This window comes from Bombina bombina, chromosome 6 (assembly GCF_027579735.1).
Source record: "Bombina bombina isolate aBomBom1 chromosome 6, aBomBom1.pri, whole genome shotgun sequence".
NCBI lineage: Eukaryota > Metazoa > Chordata > Amphibia > Anura > Bombinatoridae > Bombina > Bombina bombina.
The window spans coordinates 924586577-924612622 of NC_069504.1; the positions used below are offsets into that span (position 1 = coordinate 924586577).

General features: G+C 40.1%; 1 protein-coding gene across 1 annotated transcript in view; it reads right to left on the reverse strand.

The window, feature by feature from the left end:
• The window catches only part of DOCK2 (dedicator of cytokinesis 2), a 1640323-nt gene that overhangs the window by 940157 nt on the left and 674120 nt on the right, over positions 1-26046 (reverse strand). The window contains 1 exon segment of the mRNA XM_053718563.1: positions 13241-13389. Within this exon segment, the coding sequence (XP_053574538.1) occupies positions 13241-13389 (149 nt within the window).

Below are 26046 nucleotides of genomic sequence, written 5' to 3' on the forward strand. Positions count from 1 at the left end.
AATCTGCCCCCCTACACCGCCACCACCTACCTACATTTATTAACCCCTAATCTTAGTGTTAGGTTTTATTAAGGGGGGATTGGGTGGGTTTTAGAGTAGGGTTGGTTGTGTGGGTGGTGGGTTTTAATGTTGGGGGGTTGTAATTTTTTTTACAGGTAAAAGAGCTGATTACTTTTGGGCAATGCCCTGCAAAAGGCATTATTTTCTGTAATTTAGTGGATTTTTATTGTACTTTAGATATTTTTTTTAAATTGTATTTAATTGTATTTAGTTTAGGGAATTTATTTAATTATAGTGTAGTGTTAGGTGTAATTGTAACGTAGGGTAGGTTTTATTTTACAGGTAAATTTGTATTTATTTTAGCTAGGAAGTTATTAAATAGTTAATAACTATTTCATAACTATTGTACCTAGTTAAAATAAATACAAAGTTGCCTGTAAAATAAAAATATACCCTATGTAACTATTAGTTATATTGTAGCTAGCTTAGGGTTTATTTTACAGTATTTAGTTTTAAATAGGAATATTTTATTTAATGCTAGGAATATTTATTTATATTTATTTAAATTATATTTAAGTTAGGGGGTGTTAGGGTTAGACTTAGGTTTAGGGGTTAATAAATGTAATGTAGGTGGCGGCGGTGTAGGGGGGGGGGCAGATTAGGGGTTAATAAGTATAATGTAGGTGGCGGTGGGCTCCGGTAGTGGCGGTATAGGGGTTAAACAATTTATTTAGTTGCGGTGGGCTCCGGGATCAGCGGTATAGGGGTTAAACAATTTATTTAGTTGCGGTGGGCTCCGGGAGCAGCAGTATAGGGGTTAAACAATTTATTTAGTTGCGCCGGGGTCCATGAGCGGTGGTTTAGGGGTTAATACATTTATTAGAGTGGCGGTGGGCTCCGGGAGCGGCAGTTTAGGAGTTAATAAGTATAACGTAGGTGGCGGCGGTGTAGGGGGGGCAGATTAGGGGTGTTTAGACTCGGGGTACATGTTAGGGTGTAAGGTGTAAACATTCCCATAGGAATCAATGGGATATTGGGCAGCAGCGAACAGAAGCTTTCGCTGCGTTCAGACTCCCATTGATTCCTATGGCATCCACCACCTCCAGGGCGGCGGATTGAAAACCAGGTACGCTGGGCCGGAATAGTGCTGAGCATACCTGGTAGACTTTTGATAACTAGCAAAAGTAGTCAGATTGTGCCAAACTTACGTTCAGAACATCTGTAGTGACGTAAGCATCGATCTGTGTTGGACTGAGTCCGGCGGATTGTATGTTACGTCACTAAATTCTACTTTTGCCAGTTTGTAGGGTTTGATAACTAAGGCGAATCAGGTTCACCACAAATACGCTGCGGAATTCCAGCGTATTTGCGGTTGACGGCTTGATAAATACATGCCAAAGTGTCACAATTTGTTTTCAGAATCTGTCTTTGTCATTTTTTTTTTTTTTTTATTTTTATGGGGGGGTAATGAAAGCTTGAAAACATGATCTTTTATAAATAATAAGAATGTGGACTTTAAAAAAAAAAAAAAAAAACTTGAAACCTGAGATAGATTTTTCTTTATACTCCAAGCACATAAAAAAGTTATCAGATCTGAACTTTAATTATATTCTATCTCCACAGGAAGAAGATTGCAGTGCAGATACCCAGGAATTAATATTCCTATGAAAAAATATCAGAGCTTTGTTTCCTGAGCTGTCATTCTGATGTCTTAATGAGCAAAGAAACTATTTTTTTTAATAAAAAGCTTGTCAATCCTCAAGGAGACAATATAAAAGAAAAAATAAAGGTTCAACTGTGGGAATTTGTTTTAATATATTATCTTCATTGACTTGTACCCCTAAAAATGTATAAGGCCAACATGTACCTAATAGATATATTTTTACTGAAACAATAAAATCAGTCATACTAGACTAATTACATTTTCCTAGTTTGGAAGCTCCCTAACCCGAAACCTTGCTGTTTTCATAATATACACAAAAGCTCTTTGAAACGACACACAGGTACATGTTAGAGAAACAATGCAATGAAAATGCTATGCTTTAGGTTGTTGCTTTAAAAAATGTTTTATAAAGCACTGTCTCTAATCACAGTTTGCATTCAGAATGGGTGACTTAATTAGATTTCACTCATGTTGCATAGCATTAATTTATTTCTCTGCTAATGTGAGACTCAGCATCAATTTTATCGTCGGTTTTGTATTATCTTGTATTAGAATGATTTATATTATTACATTGCTAGTCAAATAATTCTATGTTCATTGAAGGTGAAACGATAACTACAAGATACAAAACACTTTCCTTTTGCCAAATTTATCTGATCCCTTTTCTCGTTGCCTCTGTTGGGCTGATGTTATTTCCTGCTGCCACTTAATTTATTAATAGGTAGATTACAAGTTGTGCGTTCGTGTTTTAACGCTGAAAAAATTGTCATTTCAAAATTAAAAGAGCAACGCAGCCATTACAAGTCTTGTCGGTATAGCTGTACCGCAAACCTTTTAGCCTGTAACGCAACGTCATTTGTTTTTTCATGGGACTTCCAAAGCGCAGCCATTGCAAGTTTTGCAGTGAGGCTAAAAAGCTTGCGTTACAGCCTATACCAACACGATCCGTACCGCCATCTGAGACCAGTAGTTATGAGTTTTCCGCAACAAAACTGTTACATAAAACTCATAACTGTGTTACAAAGTACACTAACACCCATAAACTACCTATTAATCCCTAAACCAGGCCCTCCTGCATCGCAAATACTATATTAAATTTATTAACCCCTAATCTGCCGCTTCCAATTACAATATATTTTCTCTCCCTGAGCTCCTTCAGAGCAGTTCTTTTCAAGTCTTGTTAAATTTGGTGTAACATATCTATTTGCAGATTTTAGTTCAATCAAATCTCTTTCAACCCTCCTAAAGAAGGTCTCAAGTGTATTCCCCCTGCTTTGAATACGGTAAAACTGAGACGGATTTCTGAATCCACTGGATGCATTAACAGTGAACTTCAGTGTATGTAATTTATGTATTGAGTTTTGTCACCTGTCACCTTCAGTACGTAGGCCTTACTACCAATGAGGTAAAAGTACGCATCCAGAACCACCTATCTACTATACAAGCCGGTCAAGCTTTGCAAGGTGCCATCATAAAAGCACTACTACCCTCAGGTGGCTGGCTATAGAAAGGGTGTCCACCTAGAGGTGGGGATAGAGATAGACTGCTGCGGAAGAGGGAGATGTACTGGATTTTCAGACTTCAGACGCGGGTACTTACTGGTCTGAATTCTGAATATGACCTCATTAATTACTGGCAATAGTACTGAGTAGTCATATTGTATTTTGTTAGGTCATCTGCATCCTTTCTTTCCCTCTTCTGCGGCTAGTGTTACTCTTCTTCTTTAGTTTATTTAGCTTATGTAGTTTATCTAATTTTTATAATAATATTTACATCACCTATGAGTCTATCATAAATCCTTGCCTGTGCTAAAGTGGGTATACACAATTGAAAACACAGATTGCATTTTTGCCTAGTTATGAATGTTTCACAATTATAGTACACAGTTAATATTTCATATTTTACATCTGATAGACATATATCTTTAACCGTAGTAGCTGGAATAAGTGTTAACCTGCTTAAGTTAGTATGTTACCCTGCAAAAGTTGAAATGAAAATGTATAGTGGTTGCGCATTTTGCGCATCTTATCATATGCATTTTCTGCTCTGTTTTGATATTGACATTAACCCTGTAAGGTATTGTTACATTCATGCTTATTGGCTCCACCCTATGCAAATTGCTGGGTTTTTTTTTCTCTTTTTGCTGTTTTGCTGATGCTCTATATATATTTATTTATTTTTTCTCTCGTATAATATATGTCTTAGCTTGCACTACTACTTGTCCCTTTATGTAGAGCAGGTTAAGTGAGGTATAGCATATTGAAATTGTAATTTTGTTACGTATTCACTTTCATTACAGTATTCCTTTGTATTTAACCAATCATGATCATCCCTGTTGCTTTTAAGGTGTACTATCCATTAGCTATGATTACGGCCTGAGGGCTGAAACATGTTAGCGAATATCTTGTAAACTGCTGAAGCTCTTATGTGTTCCATGGATGTCTTTTAGCCACGTTGTTAATAAAGAAGAAATTTGTTTTAACCGTTACCTGCTACTTCTACTTCTTTGATTAAATATATACTGTATATATATATATATATATATATATACAATAAAAATTACATTATCCTACTTAAATACATATATGCACACATCTATACATATTTAGACACATGTATCCTTTCCAATGGCAATTTGTATATAGCTTATTTTAAGTGGTGCTATGTCTACATGAAGTTGTTATAATTTGTTTGCAATGTGTATTAAATGTATTTACACATTACTATGCAATTGAAGGAAATAAGGTGTTTCTTTCCTTTGGGCCAGTTCTTCCCAGACTTAGTCGTGAGGGTCTTTGGGATTTTGATTTAATTTTATGGATAGTGCTGACTAGGGCATACTATATTTCATCTTACATTTTTCCTCTTTTTCTTGTTCTCTATTTTCTTCTTTGACTTATTGAGATATATATATATATATATATATATATATATATATATATATATACAAAACACGGAAGGGGACTGCACTCTCATACCCGACAGAGTACACATCCCATGACCCTGCAACATGCTCAGCCCTGGGTGCAAGAACCATAGGGAAAATTACAAAACAAATGAATACAACACACAGAGAAAGTCCAGCACTCACTTACAAGCTTTCAGTTAAGATTTAAAAGCAAAAATGGAAAGGTTAGTTACCGCATTTGGCCAAATGGGACAAGCCCAGGTACCACATCAAGGTCCTTTCCAATACGTGGGACCCTAAAACAGCCACACAATGCAAGCTCTCAAATCCAAACAAACTGGGAACAAGGGAAGGGTGCACAGGCTTATGCAATCACCCTAGCCATATACAAAACACGGAAGGGGACTGCACTCTCATACCGGACCGGGTACACATCCAATGACCCTGCAACATGCTCAGCCCTGGGTGCTCAAAGGCACTCACACGAAGCTGTGCTGTCCCCAGAGTCACAGGCAGTTAACCCCAGACAGGTCTGGGTGCAAGAACCATAGGGAAAATTACAAAACAAATTAATGCAACACACAGAGAAACTCCAGCATTCACAAGCTCTCAGCTAAGATTTAAAAGCAAAAATGGAAAGGTTAGTTACCGCATTTGGCCAAATGGGACAAGCCCAGGTACCACATCAAGGTCCTTTCCAATACCTGGGACCCTAAAACAGCCACACAATGCAAGCTCTCAAATCCAAACAAACTGGGAACAAGGGAAGGGTGCACAGGATTATGTAATCACCCTAGACATATACAAAACACGGAAGGGGACTGCACTCTCATACCGGACCGGGTACACATCCCATGACCCTGCAACATGCTCAGCCCTGGGTGCTCACAGGCACTCACAGGAAGCTGTGCTGTCCCCAGAGTCATAGGCAGTTAACCCCAGACAGGTCTTGGTGCAAGAACCATAGGGAAAATTACAAAACAAATTAATACAACACACAGAGAAAGTCCAGCATTCACAAGCTCTCAGCTAAGATTTAAAAGCAAAAATGGAAAGGTTAGTTACCACATTTGGCCAAATGGGAGAAGCCCAGGTACCACATCAAGGTCCTTTCCAATACCTGGGACCCTAAAACAGCCACACAATGCAAGCTCTCAAATCCAAACAAACTGGGAACAAGGGAAGGGCGCACAGGATTATGTAATCACCCTAGACATATACAAAACACGGAAGGGGACTGCACTCTCATACCAGACCGGGTACATATCCCATGACCCTGCAACATGCTCAGCCCTTGGTGCTCACAGGCACTCACAGGAAGCTGTGCTGTCCCCAGAGTCATAGGCAGTTAACCCCAGACAGGTCTGGGTGCAAGAACCATAGGGAAAATTACAAAACAAATTAATACAACACACAGAGAAAGTCCAGCAATCACTTACAAGCTCTCAGCTAAGATTTAAAAGCAAAAATGGAAAGGTTAGTTACCGCATTTGGCCAAATGGGACAAGCCAAGGTACCACATCAAGGTCCTTTCCAATACGTGGGACCCTAAAACAGCCACACAATGCAAGCTCTCAAATCCAAACAAACTGGGAACAAGGGAAGGGTGCACAGGCTTATGCAATCACCCAAGCCATATACAAAACACGGAAGGGGACTGCACTCTCATACCGGACTTGGTACACATCCCATGACCCTGCAACATACTCAGCCCTGGGTGCTCACAGGCACTCACAGGAAGCTGTGCTGTCCCCAGAGTCACAGGCAGTTAACCCCAGACAGGTCTGGGTGCAAGACCCATAGGGAAAATTACAAAACAAATTAATACAACACACAGAGAAAGTCCAGCACTCACTCACAAGCTCTCAGCTAAGATTTTAAAGCAAAAATGGAAAGGTTAGTTACTGCATTTGGCCAAATCGGACAAGCCCAGGTACCACATCAAGGTCCTTTCCAATACCTGGGACCCTAAAACAGCTACACAATGCAAGCTCTCAAATCCAAACAAACTGGGAACAGGGGAAGGGTGCACAGGCTTATGTAATCACCCTAGACATATACAAAACACGCAAGTAGAATGCACTCTCATACCGGACCGGGTACACATCACATGACCCTGCAACATGCTCAGCCATGGGTGCTCACGGGCACTCACAGGAAGCTGTGCTGTCCCCAGAGTCACAGGCAGTTAACCCCAGACAGGTTTGGGTGCAAGAACCAAAGGGAAAATTACAAAACAAATTAATACAACACACAGAGAAAGTCCAGCACTCACTTACAAGCTCTCAGATAAGATTTAAAAGCAAAAATGTGTGCCTGTGCACCCTTCCCTTATTCCCAGTTTGTTTGGATATGAGAGCTTGCATTGTGTGGCTGTTTTAGGGTCCCAGGTATTGGAAAGGACCTTGATGTGGTACCTGGGCTTGTCCCATTTGGTCAAATGCGGTAACTAACCTTTGCATTTTTGCTTTTAAATCTTAGCTGAGAGCTTGTTAGTGAGAGCTGGAGTTTCTCTTTGTGTTGTATTAATTTGTTTTGTAATTTTCCCTATGGAAAACAAATTCCTTCCATTTTTGCTTTTAATCTTAGCTGAGTGCTTGTAAGTGAGTACTGGACTTTCTGTGTGTGTGTTGTATTATTTTTTTTGTAATTTTCCCTATGGGCCTTGCACCCAGGCCTGTCTGGGGTTAACTGTCTGTGACTCTGGGGACAGCACAGCTTCCTGTGAGTGCCCGTGAGCACCCATGGCTGAGCATGTTGCAGGGTCATGTGATGTGTACCCGGTCCGGTATGAGAGTGCATTCTACTTGCGTGTTTTGTATATGTCTAGGGTGATTACATAAGCCTGTGCACCCTTCCCTTGTTCCCTTGTTTGTTTGGATTTGAGAGCTTGCATTGTGTGGCTCTTTTAGGGACCCAAGTTTTGGAAGGGATCTTGACGAGGTACCTGGGCTTGTCCCATTTGGTCAGATGCGGTAAGTAACCCTTCTATTTTTGCCTTTAATCTTAGCTGAGTGCTTGTAAGTGAGTGCTGGACAATCTCTGTGTGTGCTGTATTCATTTTTTGTAATTTTCCCTATGGGCCTTGCACCCAGTCCTGTTTGCGGTTAACTGCTTGGGACTCTGGGGACAGCACAGCTTCCTGTAAATGCCAGTGAGCAACCAGGGCTGAGCATGTTGCAGGGTCATTTGATGTGTACCCAGTCCAGTCTGAGATTGCAGTCCCCTTCCATATTTTGTATATGTCTAGGGTGATTACATAAGCCTGTGCACCCTTCACTTGTTCCCAGTTTTTTTGATTGAGAGCTTATATTGTGTGGCTGTTTTAGGGACCCAGGTTTTGGAAGGGACCCTGACGAGGTACCTGGGCTTGTCTTATTTGGCCAGATGCGGTAACTAACCCTTCAATATTTGCTTTTAATCTTAGCTGAGTGCATGTAAGTGAGTGCTGGACGTTCTCTGTGTGTGTTGTATACATTTTTTTGTAATTTTCCCTATGGGCCTTGCACCCAGGCCTATCTGGGGTTAACTGCCGGTGACTCTAGTGACATCACAGCTTCCTGTGAGTGCCAGTGAGCACCCAGGGCTGAGCATGTTGCAGGGTCATAGGATGTGTATCCAGTCCAGTCTGAGAGTGCAGTCCCCCTCCGTGTTTTGTATATATATATATATATATATATATATATATATATATATACTTGCAATGGGATGTCTGCAGGCAAATATTTTGTCCACCCGAGACACAACAAAAAATATTTTCATAAGTATAGGGTAACCTGCACGATCCCATATATAGTGTATATGCTCCATTGTCCGTGCAGCCTATTCTATATTGGTAAGACCTGCGATAATCTGAGGATTAGAATGGCTAATCACAGGAGTGCCATTAGACAAGCCATTAAAAATGGAGAATCTAATCAACCTGTGGCTAGGCACTTTCAAGAACAAGGACACAGTGTGGCAGATCTAAGATACACAATTATAGATCATGTACCCGAGATGAGCAGAGGCGGCGATATGAATAGGCTGTTACTCCAAAGAGAGACAAGATGGACCTTCGAGTTGGATACTATAATCCCTAAAGGACTGAACATGAAATTAGGGTGGCACAGCTTCCTATAACCTCTATATGAGTCATTAATTCCCAGTACTATGTATTTTTGTTTTTGTTTTATTGTCTTGTGATATTTTTGTGGTCTTCATGTGATCTTTTCTCTTTTTTTCTTTTTTTGTGTTATTTTTTAATTTTTTGTCTTTGTTCTTTGTTTGTCCTTTGTTGAATTGTGTTTTTCATTTGTGGGTTGTTTGTTTTTTATTGATTTTTTTATTTTTTTTATTGGTTAATTTCTTTTCTTTATTTGTCTCTTATTATTATTTTTTACTTGTTTGGTCAGTTGTTTTGTTATTTGTCAGTCTGTTTTGACAAGGCAAGGCTGTGGGACCGAGGTTTGACATAACTGAGTTGTTTTATGTCATCCTTAGATATAGGACAGCCGAGATTAGCAGTATGTATGATGCTGGATGTATATGTTTTTCTGATCTTACTATGTAGCAATTGATTCTTTGATATATTTGCTTAACAGATTTAGAAATCTTTAGGTAGCAATGATATTTGTGCTTAAGTCCATTTAAACATGCTTCAATTTCGATATATACTAAAATGCTTAAGATGCTTTAATAAGCTACAATAAGAGATATAGCATTATTCACAGTAATATTGTTTTTAGATACGATAGTTTTTTAACACGTTGGTTTTTTGATATAGGTATGGATGGTCATGTGAGGTTGTTTATTTGGTTGCTAAGTTACTGGCACTGCCTGATGATGCGTGCTATGTGCTGTGCAACATCTGCACTAGGTGATTAAGGTAAAGAGGGTATTTAAGGCTGTGTATATTTAGAGTTCTTGTTGTCTGTTTGAAAACAGAGGTAAAACTCCGAAATGTTACATGTTATAAGGAATAAAAAGCTGTTTTCCTTTTTAAACCCAGTGAGTGCCTTTCTTTTTGCAAGAACATGGGATCTTCGAAGTATGTTTGATCATTTGTTGTGCACCCCGTGGTTCTAAGGTTACCGTGAGTACTAGGCCATGCCATAGAAATTATATATATATATATATATATATATATATATATATATATATATATATATATATATATTGTGACAAAAACCCAAGGCATAGTATTGGAAGGTGTTTATATTCCCCCAAAAGTGCTGCAGTGCAGGGTATGGTCTGACAACAAAATAGGTTTAGGGGAATTCAAAGGATTTGTGGCATTGAAGCCAAGTGCTGAATTAATCACTGTTTAGAATTGTAAATAAGTAAGTTAAAATGACACTTTATTAAACATGTATGCAAAGACGAACAATATATTAGATGGTCTGACAACCCCAGGGAGAATAGTTGCGTTTGTTTACCACATAAAAAAATATGTGACTTATAACTGGGTCCCTGGGGTGGAGCATTTGGAGAGTAGGACGGACCAGTACTCCACCCCGCAGTTTGCAGGAAGCAGATCATGTGAGAAATTCCAATCCAGGAATTCCGTCTCACCCAGCTAGCTCTTCAACCAGATTGGGGTAATTGACAGCAGGTACCAATAAACCACACAGCCCCCCAGCATGATGGAACATCCACCAAATTTTACTGTGAGTAGCAAGTGTTTGTCTTAAAATGCTGTGTTCTTTTGCCGCCATGCATAACGCCCTGTGTTATGACCAAATAACTCAATCTTTGTTTCATCAGTCCACAGCACATTCTTCCAAAATAAAGCTGGCTTGTCCAAATGTGCGTTTGCATACCTCAAGAGACTCTCTTTGTGACGTGTGTGCAGAAAAGGCTTCTTCTGCATCACTCTCCCATATGCTTAATTGTTGAATGATGCACAGTGACACTATCTGCAGCAAGATGATGTTGTAGGTGTTTGGAGGTGGTCTGTGGGTGGTTTTTGACCGATCTCACCATCCTTTGCCTTTCCGATATTTTACTTGGCCTGTCACTTCTGGCCTTAACAAGAACTGTGCCTGTGGTCTTCCATTTCCTCACTATGTTCCTCACACTGACAACTTAAATCTCTGCGATAGCTTTTTGTAGCCTTGTTGAATAATCTTTGTTTTCAGGTAATTTGAGAGTTGTTTTGAGGCCCCCATGTTTCCTCTCTTCAGAGGAGAGTCAAAGAGAACAACAACTTGCAATTGGCCACCTTAAATACATTTTCTCATGATTGGACGCACCTGTCTATGAAGTTCAAGGCTTAATGGGCTCACCAAACCAATTGTGTGATCAAATTAATCAGTGCTAGGTAGTTACAGGTATTCAAATCAACAAAATGACAAGGGTGCCCAAATTTATGCACCTGTCTAAATTTGCTATGATGCATATTGCACATTTTCTGTTAAGCCAATAAACCTCATTTCACTACTGAAATATTACTGTGTCCTTCAGTTATTTGATAGATCAAAATGAAATTGCTGATCCAAACACCCAAATATTTATAAATGAAAATCATGGAAATTGTCAGGGGTGCCTTAACTTTTGCATACGACTGTATACAGTATATATCTATCCATCTTTAGACATGTATATGTATGTCTATGTTAAAGCACTTTGCCTACCAAAGATTTCATATCTATGAGCCTTTATAACCTTTGTGTGCAATAATTGTTTTTAATATTTTTTTGTATTAGATATTGTTATTAGGAGTGTAAGTGTACTTTGTAATGTATTGATGATGTGTTTTGTACAACTTTTTTGTTTCGTGTAACAGTTAACCAGAGCTCTGAGGTCACAGTAATCATTTTAGCGTAAATCACAATTGCACTCATGCAATCGTGTTTACTTTAAACTCGTAATACAAGCGGTAATCCCGATAAGTGCAAATCCTTGTCTTAAACCCCTAATCATTCAAGCACAAATGTGTGTGCACCACTAATAATCCAGCCCTTTGTGGGATAAATTATTACGTTAAAAAGAAGCAATCTTTTATAACTCATATAAATCATAATCCTTAAAGAAATGTTCTTATAAGTTTTATTGCAGTATTCAAGAACATAAAACAGTTTGTATATATTAAGAATCAGAGGTAGCATACATCAAAGAGCATATTAAAGAAATATAACTTAAACTAATAATTCAGATTCATTCTTGAACAGTTCGGCACCAAAGTTTTTAAGAAGTTACAATCATATAAAATATTTTAACCCTTTCCTGACAGCACTTATTTGTCTACATTTAAACAAAGTTCCAACGCGATCTTTCATGCAATTGCGTGATTTAAATGATGGGATCAGGTCAGGGGTGAGTGCCTATAATGCTAGGCACACCCTCCAGTCTGCTATCCCAGTTAGGAAGCCATTATGGCTTCAGTATATCCAAATGGCTCAGGCGTTCCATGCCATCCTAATGGCGCTAAAGCCCAGCAGAAAGAGGTTAATGATGTTACGCAGATTTAATTTATTTACTATTAATAAATACATTTATATTTATTAAGTTATTGGAATGCATATACTAACCTTGTGCATTACAGCAAACAAAACTCTACTCCCAGGTATATTTTAATTAATAGCCATCTTATTTACACAAACAGCACGATAAATATTCACTTGAACCCAATATCAAATTCAGGCAGAGACAGAAAAATAAATTGAAATCTGTTTAAGCCAGGTTATGTTTTTCTCATGTGCAGGATCAGTGAAGCCTGCATTATCTGCTGCAAATAAAGTATTTGTTCTACCTAGTATAAATCTGTTAATCTGTTGGCACTAGCAAAGCGTTAAACCTTCTTGGACAATTATTGGAGAGAATAAGTCATCCTATCTTGTCCACTTCTTTTATAATTCCTGTATATTTTTATGCATAAAAAATATTGGATAAGACAGCACATCAATTGTATAAAATAGTTATTTTTGAGCTTTAATACAAGTTTTTACATCAAAATATAAGTGTTGTCTCCTATACATTATCTATCTATCTATCTATCTATCTATCTATCTATCTATCTATCTATTAATCCATCCACTGAATGACTATACAATGGAAACTACAACTGGATATTGAATACTGGCAGGCCAAAGCATAATTTAGCAGATCAAGCAGAAATCAGATATATAGCTCTGTACTGTTAATAGGAAGCAAGAATTATAGAAAATGAATAATGTTAGGATGGAAAAGCAGAGTGATTGGAATAGGAGGTACTGCAAGACTGGGGCACTCTAGTTGCACAAAATTAAATCAATATATAGCAAACAGGATAGCTGCAACAAGGGGTAGATCTTGTCTGGAATGACATGTTTCAGGGTGCTAAATGCTCAGATCAGTAAGTAAAGCAGGATAATATGCACATATTCAAGCAGTCTCCAATAAGCACAGACTGAGAGAACAGCAGGTTCTTAAGCTGGAACTAAGGTATTACTTGCAAATAAAGCTTTTTCTAAAATGGGACACATTCTATTATCTATGTAGACCTAGGGAACAATGCATAAATAAAGCACAATACATTTGCATATCACTGATAGCTGTATTTTTTTCCCATCTCTTTATTTAAGATTATTTATTTTTTAATGCATATCCAACTTAATTTCCTGTGTTTTCTCTTTAATCTCTTATATGTAGGAAATACAAGAAAGCATGACAATTTTACAACTTATAAAGTAACTATTCCTTATACTTACCACATCTTGAGAGCTAAGCACCTCAAGGATGCTGTTAAGTAAATCCACACATAATTTCTTTTCTTTTATCTGAGGTACATCTTGTCGTCCTTGTTCCAACCATCCTCTCAATTCTTTGGTTATCATGGGCAGCAAAATGTCACGACATTCTAGGAAGAAAGAAAATGTTGTGTAGAAGTCTTGTTTTCAGTCTAGTCCCTTCAGAATAATGAATAACAACAGCTCTTTCTTTTACATCTCACACCTGTATTTCCTGAAGCCTCTTGCACTTTATTTTATTTTCTTAATTGTGCCCCAAGGTTTTTTTCTGTTACATTACAACTTACCAAAAATGTTTTATATACAAAAAACATGTTTTCTACTGCCAGAAAAGGCCTCAGGAGGAGTTTTGATGACCTTTCTATATCTTGTGTACTTTAGCATTTTTGCTGCTTGAGTCTTATAGCAACTGCTACAAAGTGTATGTCTCTCTCTAGACAGCTGTTCACACTCACTACTAAAACTATACCTTTTTATTTTCCTACCAAAGCATAATTTTACTTTAGAGAACAGCTCAGATAAGAATATTTCCTACAGTATATTGTGTTCTCTCGGATGTTTTCCAGCAGGAAAGGTCAGTTCACCCATACATTGTTTAATAGTTCTAATCTAATAGAAATCTGCAGGAATAATTAAAAAAGTTACTGAAGGTTGGAAAAAAAAGATCTTATTTATCCAACAAAGAGCTGAGAATGTAAAATGTTTAGTATATTTAGGATTTTGCACTTATTACCATGTTAAGAAAACTGGAGCAATAATGTTTAAGATAATAAATTAATAAAATTGTTGTGCTTCAAGGGACATTGCACACTAAACAAATGCTAGGTAGAATGATGGATTAAAAGAAAAGAATAGTCTGAGACTAACATGTAGATGTATATTTTAGTTTCAATAGCTGTTTAAATATATATTTTAATGTCTATAAAACAATGTGAGCTGCCATGTGTTGTAACTTAGGTTACCTTCTGTGCTGTGGCCAATAAGGGACAGTTATAAAAAGGTCACTAGAGTGAGCAACCAGTGAATGTGTGGAATATACCGGTAATAGTGTTCTGCACTTCCATTTCTATCAGGAACGGGAAATCTCACAATTCCAGAATAGAATTACAGGAAAAGGGGACAACAGCAGACTTTTTTTTTATATATACAATTTATCATTTTATATTACGTTCTCAAAGTGTTTAATGTCCCTTTAATGAGTACTGTTAAAAGCACCTGTTTAAGGGAGAACCAAAACTCAATTTTTTTCTTGGGAAAACATATGAAACATATGAAACTGTAAAGATCCTTGCCGTGCAGACTAATAACGTCCTCCACCTCAGAGAGAGGAAGTGTCAAATTAAAATCACCAAGATTCATTTAATCAGGGTGACTGACAAGCCACATTTTCTCACAACTAATAAGTGTTGCACAGGTTTCTTCTAATGATAAATATGGACAGTGATCCCAGGTGGACAGGGGAATGATACATTTGGTTTAAGATGTTTAAGGACTGATCTTTTTCAAATCCACAAAAAAAATATATTAGAAAATGCACGTTCAGGATCAGTTACTTGCTGGCAATGCCTAAAGAAGGACTATAAATGTATTCTTCATTCATACACTTCTGCCCTTCACTTAGCCAAGCAAACCTACTTCTCTTCTCTCATATCTACTCTTTCCTCAAACCCTAAATGACTCTTCTCCACCTTTAACTCTCTTCTCTACCAATCTGTCCACCCCCCCACCATTTGTCTTTAGTGCTCAAGACTTGGCAGACTACTTTTTAAACAAAACACGTACTATCCAAAGTAAAATCCGAACACCAACCTGCAATCCTCCAACAACAGGCCCAGTTACTCCCTCTACCACCCTCTGCATCTTCCATCCAGCCACTGAGAATGAAGTTTCTTCCTTAATATCTTCCTCACGCCTCACTACCTGTCCGCTCGACCCTATCCCTTATGATCTAATACCCTCCCTGTCTTCCAACCGCACTCCTGCTCTTACTCACATCTTCAACCTGTCTCTCTCTACCGGTTCTTTTTTCAAACACACAAAAGTAACTCCCATACTAAAAAAAAACCCCTCCCTTGACCCTAATTCTCCTGAAAGATACCGCCCAATATCACTGCTTCCACTAACATCAAAACTCCTTGAAAAACTAGTTTACAATCGCCTAACCCACTTCCTGTCCAACAACTCCTTCCTTGACCCCCTGAAATCTGGATTCTTCCCCCAGCACTCAACTGAGACTGCCCTTACCAAGGTTACTAACAATCTTCTCTCTGCTAAAAGTAATGGCCATTACTCTATGCTCATCTTACTTGACCTCTCAGTTTCCTTTGGCACAGTTGACCACCCCCTACTCCTACAGACCCTTAGCACTTTTGGCCTTTGTGACACTGCTCTTTCTTGGATTCACTCCTATTTTTCTCACAGGGCTTTTCTGTGTTACTTGTTGGTGACTACCGGTTCTTTTTTCAAACACACAAAAGTAACTCCCATACTAAAAAAAAACCCCTCCCTTGACCCTAATTCTCCTGAAAGATACCGCCCAATATCACTGCTTCCACTAACATCAAAACTCCTTGAAAAACTAGTTTACAATCGCCTAACCCACTTCCTGTCCAACAACTCCTTGCTTGACCCCCTGAAATCTGGATTCTTCCCCCAACACTCAACTGAGACTGCCCTTACCAAGGTTACTAACAATCTTCTCTCTGCTAAAAGTAATGGCCATTACTCTATGCTCATCTTACTTGACCTCTCAGTTTCCTTTGGCACAGTTGACCACCCCCTACTCCTACAGACCCTTAGCACTTTTGGCCTTTGTGACACTGCTCTTTCTTGGATTCACTCCTATTTTTCTCACAGGGCTTTTCTGTGTTACTTGTTGGTGACTCCTTCTTTCAAATGCCTCTGTCTTTTGGAGTACCTCAAGGATCTGTTCTGGGTCCTCTACTCTTCTCAATTTATACTTCTTTACTGGGTAAACTAATCAACAGTTATGGCTTCAAATATCACCTCTATGCTGATGACACCCAGATCTACCTCTCCAGCCCTGCTCTCTCTCCCTCTGTCCTTGCTCATGTGAGCGACTGCTTATCTGGTATTTCTTCCTGGATGGCCTCTTACCACCTAAAGATTAACATGTCGAAGACTGAGCTCCTTCTAATCCCCCCCTCAAGCTCTATGCTGACTTCAGTCTTTTCTATCCCTGTCAATGGCATCACCATTTCCCCATCGCCCCAAGTCCGCTGCCTCGGAGTTACACTTGACTCAAATCTATCCTTCGTCCCCCACATCCAATCGCTTCCTTTTTCCTGCTGCAACCACCTACTCAATATTTCCAAGATTTGCCCTTTTCTGAGCGCTAACGCCACAAAGCAAATAATCCACTCCCTTGTTTTTTCCCGCCTCTCCCCCTCCTAAATGCCTCTGCCAGGCTAATCCACATTTCCAGTCGCTCTGTATCTGCTGCACCTCTCTGCGAGTCCCTTCATTGGCTCCCCATTCACAGCAGAATTAAATTCAAAATTCTCACCCTTACATACAAAGCTCTCACCAATGCCACTCAACCACTACCTATCCTCTCTAATAAACAAGTATACTCCAGCCTGCCCACTAAGATCCATTAATGACCTGCTCTTGCATCTTCAACTATCACCTCTTCCCATGCTAGACTGCAGAACTTCTGTCGTGCAGCACCAACCCTCTGGAACACTCTCCCTCGTGCTGTCAGGCTTTGCCCTAATATTTCTTTCTTTAAATGCTCCCTGAATACATTTTTTGTTCAGAGAAGCCCACCACCCAACTCAATAATAAATTAATTTCACTTACCTAACATTTCCCTCATCTAACTCTGCATTAACATCTTTCTCAATCTTGCAGTCCTCATCCCCTGTTTCTCAACCTCCTACCCTTCTAGGTTGTAAGTTCCTACGGGAATAGGGCCCTCAATTCCTCCTGTATGTGTTTGTAAAATGTTGTCCTGTCTCTTACAAGTTTTATATAATTGTTTTATTTAAATGAATTATACCCATGGACAGCGCTGCATAATATGTTGGCACTTCATAAATAAAGTACAGGGAGTGCAGAATTATTAGGCAAATGAGTATTTTGACCACATCATCCTCTTTATGCATGTTGTCTTACTCCAAGCTGTATAGGCTCGAAAGCCTACTACCAATTAAGCATATTAGGTGATGTGCATCTCTGTAATGAGAAGGGGTGTGGTCTAATGACATCAACACCCTATATCAGGTGTGCATAATTATTAGGCAACTTCCTTTCCTTTGGCAAAATGGGTCAAAAGAAGGACTTGACAGGCTCAGAAAAGTCAAAAATAGTGAGATATCTTGCAGAGGGATGCAGCACTCTTAAAATTGCAAAGCTTCTGAAGCGTGATCATCGAACAATCAAGCGTTTCATTCAAAATAGTCAACAGGGTCGCAAGAAGCGTGTGGAAAAACCAAGGCGCAAAATAACTGCCTATGAACTGAGAAAAGTCAAGCGTGCAGCTGCCAAGATGCTACTTGCCACCAGTTTGGCCATATTTCAGAGCTGCAACATCACTGGAGTGCCCAAAAGCACAAGGTGTGCAATACTCAGAGACATGGCCAAGGTAAGAAAGGCTGAAAGACGACCACCACTGAACAAGACACACAAGCTGAAACGTCAAGACTGGGCCAAGAAATATTTCAAGACTGATTTTTCTAAGGTTTTATGGACTGATGAAATGAGAGTGAGTCTTGATGGGCCAGATGGATGGGCCCGTGGCTGGATTGGTAAAGGGCAGAGAGCTTCAATCCGACTCAGACGCCAGCAAGGTGGAGGTGGAGTACTGGTTTGGGCTGGTATCATCAAAGATGAGCTTGTGGGGCCTTTTCGGGTTGAGGATGGAGTCAAGCTCAACTCCCAGTCCTACTGCCAGTTTCTGGAAGACACCTTCTTCAAGCAGTGGTACAGGAAGAAGTCTGCATCCTTCAAGAAAAACATGATTTTCATGCAGGACAATGCTCCATCACACGCGTCCAAGTACTCCACAGTGTGGCTGGCAAGAAAGGGTATAAAAGAAGAAAATCTAATGACATGGCCTCCTTGTTCACCTGATCTGAACCCCATTGAGAACTTGTGGTCCATCATCAAATTTGAGATTTACAAGGAGGGAAAACAGTACACCTCTCTGAACAGTGTCTGGGAGGCTGTGGTTGCTGCTGCACGCAATGTTGATGGTGAACAGATCAAAACACTGACAGAATCCATGGATGGCAGGCTTTTGAGTGTCCTTGCAAAGAAAGGTGGATATATTGGTCACTGAATTGTTTTTGTTTAGTTTTTGAATGTCAGAAATGTATATTTGTGAATGTTGAGATGTTATATTGGTTTCACTGGTAAAAATAAATAATTGAAATGGGTATATATTTGTTTTTTGTTAAGTTGCCTAATAATTATGCACAGTAATAGTCACCTGCACACACAGATATCCCCCTAAAATAGCTATAACTAAAAACAAACTAAAAACTACTTCCAAAACTATTCAGCTTTGATATTAATGAGTTTTTTGGGTTCATTGAGAACATGGTTGTTGTTCAATAATAAAATTAATCCTCAAAAATACAACTTGCCTAATAATTCTGCACTCCCTGTATAATAATGATAATAAGGACCCAACTCCCCAAACAATAGAATAAAAGGCTTTTATCAGGACAGAAACATTACTTAATAGTAATAATAAACCCTACTGCTTGTGTCCATCTGCAGTATTATAAATGCGTCCCCTAGTATGAATATAAGGAAAATTAGGTGATTTTAGTCGCTTAAAGGGACAGTCAAGACAAAATTAAACTTTCACGATTCAGACAGGGCATGCAATTTTAAAAAATAACTTTCCCTTTTACTTTTCATCATCAAATTTGCTCAGTATTCTTTGTTGAAAGCTAAACCTAGGAAGGCTCAAACTGATTTCTAAACCGTTTAAGTCCGCCTCTTATCTCAGTGCACTTTGACAATTTTCCCCAGTTAGACAGCGCTAGTTCTTGTGTGCCATATAGATAACATTGTGCTCACTCCAATAGAGTTATTTATGAGTCAGCACTGATTGGCTAAAATGCAAGTCTTTCAAAAGAACTGAAATAAGGGGGCAGTCTACAGAGGCTTAGATACAAGGTAATCACAGAGTTAAAAAGTGTATTAATATAACTGTGTTTGTTATGCAAAACTGGGAAATGGGTAATAAAGGGATTATCTATCTTTTTAAACAAGACATTTCAAGTAGACTGTTTCTTTAAGTTAGTCTGTTGGGAGTAATCACAGTTGGTTTGTTGGCTGAAAGAAAGTTAAAAAACTAGGGGGCCAATTTATCATAGTGCGAGCGGACATGATACAATGTAGCGTATCATGTCATTTATCATTGCACAAGCAGTTCTTGTGAACTGCTTGTGCAATGCCTCGCCCTGCAGATTCGCGGCCAATTGGCCGCTAGCAGGGGGTGTCAAGCAAGCCAATCGTTGATTTCTGGACGCTGCCTCAGAGCCGGCGGACGAGTTTATGGAGCAGCAGCGTTTAGACAGCTGCTTCATAACTTCTGTTTTGTGCGGAAACAGGGGCATCAAGCTCCAAACAAAGATTGATCATTTAAATAAAAATATTTCTATAATTACTGAACTTATATTAATACTATTTAAAATAGTCAATTACCACTAATGATTTAGCAAACTATCTCTCTGCTAGCAAAGGCCTAGATTTGGAGTTTGGCGTTAGCCGTGAAAACCAGCGTTAGAGGCTCCTAATGCTGGTTTTAGGCTAACTCCGGTATTTGGAGTCACTAAAAATAGGGTCTAACGCTCACTTTTCAGCCGCGACTTTTCCATACTGCAGAACCCCTTACGTCAATTGCGTATCCTATCTTTTCAATGGGATCTTTCTAACTCCGGTATTTAGAGTCGTGTCTGAAGTGAGCGTTAGACATCTAACGACAAAACTCCAGCCGCAGGAAAAAAGTCAGTAGTTAAGAGCTTTCTGGGCTAACGCCGGTTCATAAAGCTCTTAACTACTGTACTCTAAAGTACACTAACACCCATAAACTACCTATGTACCCCTAAACTGAGGCCCCCCCACATCGCCGCCACTCGATTACATTTTTTAACCCCTAATCTGCCGACCGCCACCTACGTTATACTTATGTACCCCTAATCTGCTGCCCCTAACACCGCCGACCCCTGTATTATATTTATTAACCCCTAATCTGCCCCCCACAACGTCGCCGCCAGCTACCTACAATAATTAACCCCTAATCTGCCGACCGCAAAGCGCCGCCACCTACATTATAGCTATGTACCCCTAATCTGCTGCCCCTAACACCGCCGACCCCTATATTATATTTATTAACCCCTAATCTGCCCCCCACAACGTCGCCTCCACCTGCCTACACTTATTAACCCCTAATCTGCCGAGCGGACCGCACCGCTACTATTATAAAGTTATTAACCCCTAATCCGCCTCACTAACCCTATAATAAATAATATTAACCCCTAATCTGCCCTCCCTAACATCGCCAACACCTAACTTCAATTATTAACCCCTAATCTGCCGACCGGAGCTCACCGCTATTCTAATAAATGTATTAACCCCTAAAGCTAAGTCTAACCCTAACACTAACACCCCCCTAAGTTAAATATAATTTTAATCTAACGAAATTAATTAACTCTTATTAAATAAATTATTCCTATTTAAAGCTAAATACTTACCTGTAAAATAAATCCTAATATAGCTACAATATAAATTATAATTACATTGTAGCTATTTTAGGATTAATATTTATTTTACAGGCAACTTTGTAATTATTTTAACCAGGTACAATAGCTATTAAATAGTTAAGAACTATTTAATAGTTACCTAGTTAAAATAATAACAAAATTACCTGTAAAATAAATCCTAACCTAAGTTACAATTAAACCTAACACTATACTATCATTAAATTAATTAAATAAAATACCTACAATTACCTACAATTAAACCTAACACTACACTATCAATAAATAAATTAAATACAATTCCTACAAATAACTACAATGAAATAAACTATCTAAAGTACAAAAAATAAAAAAGAACTAAGTTACAAAAAATAAAAAAATATTTACAAACATAAGAAAAATATTACAACAATTTTAAACTAATTACACCTACTCTAAGCCCCCTAATAAAATAACAAAATGCCCTACCCTATTCTAAATTACTACATTTCAAAGCTCTTTTACCTTACCAGCCCTGAACAGGGCCCTTTGCGGGGCATGTCCCAAGAAATTCAGCTCTTTTGCCTGTAAGAAAAACATACAATACCCCCCCCCAACATTACAACCCACCACCCACATACCCCTAATCTAACCCAAACCCCCCTTAAATAAACCTAACACTAAGCCCCTGAAGATCTTCCTACCTTGTCTTCACCCTACCAGGTTCACCGATCCGTCCTGAAGAGCTCCTCCGATGTCCTGATCCAAGCCCAAGCGGGGGGCTGAAGAGGTCCATGATCCGGCTGAAGTCTTCATCCAAGCGGGAGCTGAAGAGGTCCATGATCCGGATGAAGTCTTCATCCAAGCGGGAGCTGAAGAGGTCCATGATCCGGATGAAGTCTTCTATCAACGGCATCTTCAATCTTCTTTCTTCCGGATCCATCTTGCAGACCTCCGACGCGGAACATCCTCTTCTCCCGACGCCTACTAGCCGAATGACGGTTCCTTTAAGGGACGTCATCCAAGATGGCGTCCCTCGAATTCCGATTGGCTGATAGGATTCTATCAGCCAATCGGAATCAAGGAAGGAATATTCTGATTGGCTGATGGAATCAGCCAATCAGAATCAAGATCAATCCGATTGGCTGATCCAATCAGCCAATCAGATTGAGCTCGCATTCTATTGGCTGATCGGAACAGCCAATAGAATGCAAGCTCAATCTGATTGGCTGATCGAATCAGCCAATCGGATTGAACTTGATTCTGATTGGCTGATTCCATCAGCCAATCAGAATATTCCTACCTTAATTCCGATTGGCTGATAGAATCCTATTAGCCAATCGGAATTCGAGGGACGCCATCTTGGATGACGTCCCTTAAAGGAACCGTCATTCGGCTAGTAGGCGTCGGGAGAAGAGGATGTTCCGCGTCGGAGGTCTGCAAGATGGATCCGGAAGAAAGAAGATTGAAGATGCCGTTGATAGAAGACTTCATCCGGATCATGGACCTCTTCAGCTCCCGCTTGGATGAAGACTTCATCCGGATCATGGAGCTCTTCAGCTCCAGCTTGGATGAAGACTTCAGCCGGATCATGGACCTCTTCAGCCCCCCGCTTGGGCTTGGATCAGGACATCGGAGGAGCTCTTCAGGACGGATCAGTGAACCTGGTAGGGTGAAGACAAGGTAGGAAGATCTTCAGGTGCTTAGTGTTAGGTTTATTTAAGGGGGGTTTGGGTTAGATTAGGGGTATGTGGGTGGTGGGTTGTAATGTGGGGGGGGTATTGTATGTTTTTTTTACAGGCAAAAGAGCTGAATTTCTTGGGGCATGCCCCGCAAAGGGCCCTGTTCAGGGCTGGTAAGGTAAAAGAGCTTTCAAATGTAGTAATTTAGAATAGGGTAGGGCATTTAGTTATTTTGGGGGTCTTTGTTATTTTATTAGGGGGCTTAGAGTAGGTGTAATTAGTTTAAAATTGTTGTAATATTTTTCTTATGTTTGTAAATATTTTTTTATTTTTTGTAACTTAGTTCTTTTTTATTTTTTGTACTTTAGATAGTTTATTTCATTGTAGTTATTTGTAGGAATTGTATTTAATTTATTTATTGATAGTGTAGTGTTAGGTTTAATTGTAGGTAATTGTAGGTATTTTATTTAATTAATTTAATGATAGTATAGTGTTAGGTTTAATTGTAACTTAGGTTAGGATTTATTTTACAGGTAATTTTGTTATTATTTTAACTAGGTAACTATTAAATAGTTCTTAACTATTTAATAGCTATTGTACCTGGTTAAAATAATTACAAAGTTGCCTGTAAAATAAATATTAATCCTAAAATAGCTACAATGTAATTATAATTTATATTGTAGGTATATTAGGATTTATTTTACAGGTAAGTATTTAGCTTTAAATAGGAATAATTTATTTAATAAGAGTTAAATAATTTCGTTAGATTAAAATTATATTTAATTTAGGGGGGTGTTAGGGTTAGACTTAGCTTTAGGGGTTAATACATTTATTATAGTAGCGGTGAGCTCCGGTCGGCAGATTAGGGGTTAATGTTTGAAGTTAGGTGTCGGCGATGTTAGGGAGGGCAGATTAGGGGTTAATACTATTTATTATAGGGTTAGTGATGCGGATTAGGGGTTAATAACTTTATTATAGTAGCGCTCAGGTCCGCTCGGCAGATTAGGGGTTAATAAGTGGAGGCAGGTGGAGGCGACGTTGAGGGGGGCAGATTAGGGGTTAATAAATATAATATAGGGGTCGGCGGTGTTAGGGGCAGCAGATTAGGAGTACATAAGGATAATGTAAGTAGCGGCGGTTTACGGAGCAGCAGATTAGGGGTTAAAAATAATATGCAGGGGTCAGTGATAGCGGGGGTGGCAGATTAGGGGTTAATAAGTGTAAGGCTAGGGGTGTTTAGACTCGGGGTACATGTTAGGGTGTTAGGTGCAGACGTAGGAAGTGTTTCCCCATAGCAAACAATGGGGCTGCGTTAGGAGCTGAACGCGGCTTTTTTGCAGGTGTTAGGTTTTTTTTCAGCTCAAACAGCCCCATTGTTTCCTATGGGGGAATCGTGCACGAGCACGTTTTTGAGGCTGGCCGCTTGCGTAAGCAACTCTGGTATCGAGAGTTGAAGCTGCGTTAAAAATGCTCTACGCTCCTTTTTTGGAGCCTAACCCAGCCTTTTTGTGGACTCTCAATACCAGAGTTATTTTTATGGTGCGGCCAGAAAAAAGCCGGCGTTAGCTACGCGGGTCCTTACCGACAAAACTCTAAATCTAGGCCAAAGTATTTTCATTCAGTAATACAAGTTGGCTTCATTTTTCAATGAAAGTAAAGCATTAATGTTAATTTCCCTTTAATTCACCATCTATTTACAGTGCTTCAACACTAATGAGGAAACTAAATTATAACATTTTCTTGTAAAGGTATAATGTGATTGTGTATGTGTGTGTATAAGTATGTAGACACCTACATGAGCTTTTTGGATATCCTATTTCAAAACTATGGATTTTAATATGGATTTGGCCCTCTTTGCGCTATAACAGCCACCACTCTTCTGAGAAAGCTTTCCAGAACATTTTAATATGTGACTGTGGGAATTAGTGACCATTTGGCCAAAAGAGCATTAATTTCTAAGGTGTTAAAATGATGTTCGACTGGAAGGTCTGTCTTGCTATTAAGAATATATGGCAGATTGGTAGAGAAATTAGCTTAGGGCCAGGAGACCAAGGTTCAAGGTCTGTCTTGCAATCATCTCAAATGTGTTCAATGGGGTTAAGGTCTGGGCTCTGGTTAGGTCAGACAAGTGTATATATATATATACTAGTACTAAAGCCTGTGTACACGGGCCATTTTTTGCAGTACAGCGGTCCCACCCCTTGCACTCTCCCCCCTCTCTTTTGCTCTCTCTTCCCCCCTCTCTTTTGCTTTCTCTCCCCCCTCTCCTTTGCTCTCTCTCTCCCCTCTTTTGCTCTCTCTCTCCCCTCTTTGGCTCTCTCCCTCCTTTCTTTTGCTCTCTCTCCCCCCTCTTTTCTTCTCTCCCCCCTCTTTGGCTCTCTCCCCCCCTCTTTGGCTCTCCTCCCCCCTCTTTGGATCTCCCCCCCCCCTCTTTGGCTCTCCCCCCCCCCCCTCTTTGGCTCTCTCCCCTCTTTTGCTCTCTCTCCTCTTTGGCTTTCTCTCTCCCCCCTCTTTGGCTCTCCCCCCCCTTTGGCTCCCCCCCCCCTCTTTGGCTCTCTCCCCCCCTCTTTGGCTCTCCCCCCCCTCTTTGGCTCTCTCCCCCCTCTTTGGCTCTCTCTCCCCCCTCTTTGGCTCTCTCTCCCCCCTCTTTGGCTCTCTCTCCTTTTTGGCTCTTTTTCCTCTTTGGCTCTCTCTCTCCCCCCTCTTTGGCTCTCCCCCCCCCTTCTCTTTGGCTCTCCCCCCCCTTCTCTTTGGCTCTCCCCCCCCTTCTCTTTGGCTCTCCCCCCCCCTTCTCTTTGGCTCTCCCCCCCCTTCTCTTTGGCTCTCCCCCCCCCCTTCTCTTTGGCTCTCCCCGCCTTCTCTTTGGCTCCCCCCCTTCTCTTTGGCTCCCCCCCTTCTCTTTGGCTCTCCCCGCCTTCTCTTTGGCTCCCCCCCTTCTCTTTGGCTCCCCCCCCTTCTCTTTGGCTCTCCCCCCCCCTTCTCTTTGGCTCTCCCCCCCTTCTCTTTGGCTCTCCCCCCCTTCTCTTTGGCTCCCCCTCTTCTCTTTGGCTCCCCCCCTCTTCTCTTTGGCTCCCCCCCCTTCTCTTTGGCTCCCCCCCTCTTCTCTTTGGCTCCCCCCCTTCTCTTTGGCTCCCCCCCTTCTCTTTGGCTCCCCCCTTCTCTTTGGCTCCCCCCCTTCTCTTTGGCTCCCCCCCTTCTCTTTGGCTCCCCCCCCTTCTCTTTGGCTCCCCCCTTCTCTTTGGCTCCCCCCCCTTCTCTTTGGCTCCCCCCCTTCTCTTTGGCTCCCCCCCTTTTCTTTGGCTCACCCCCCTTCTCTTTGGCTCCCCCCCTTCTCTTTGGCTCCCCCCCTTCTCTTTGGCTCCCCCCCCTT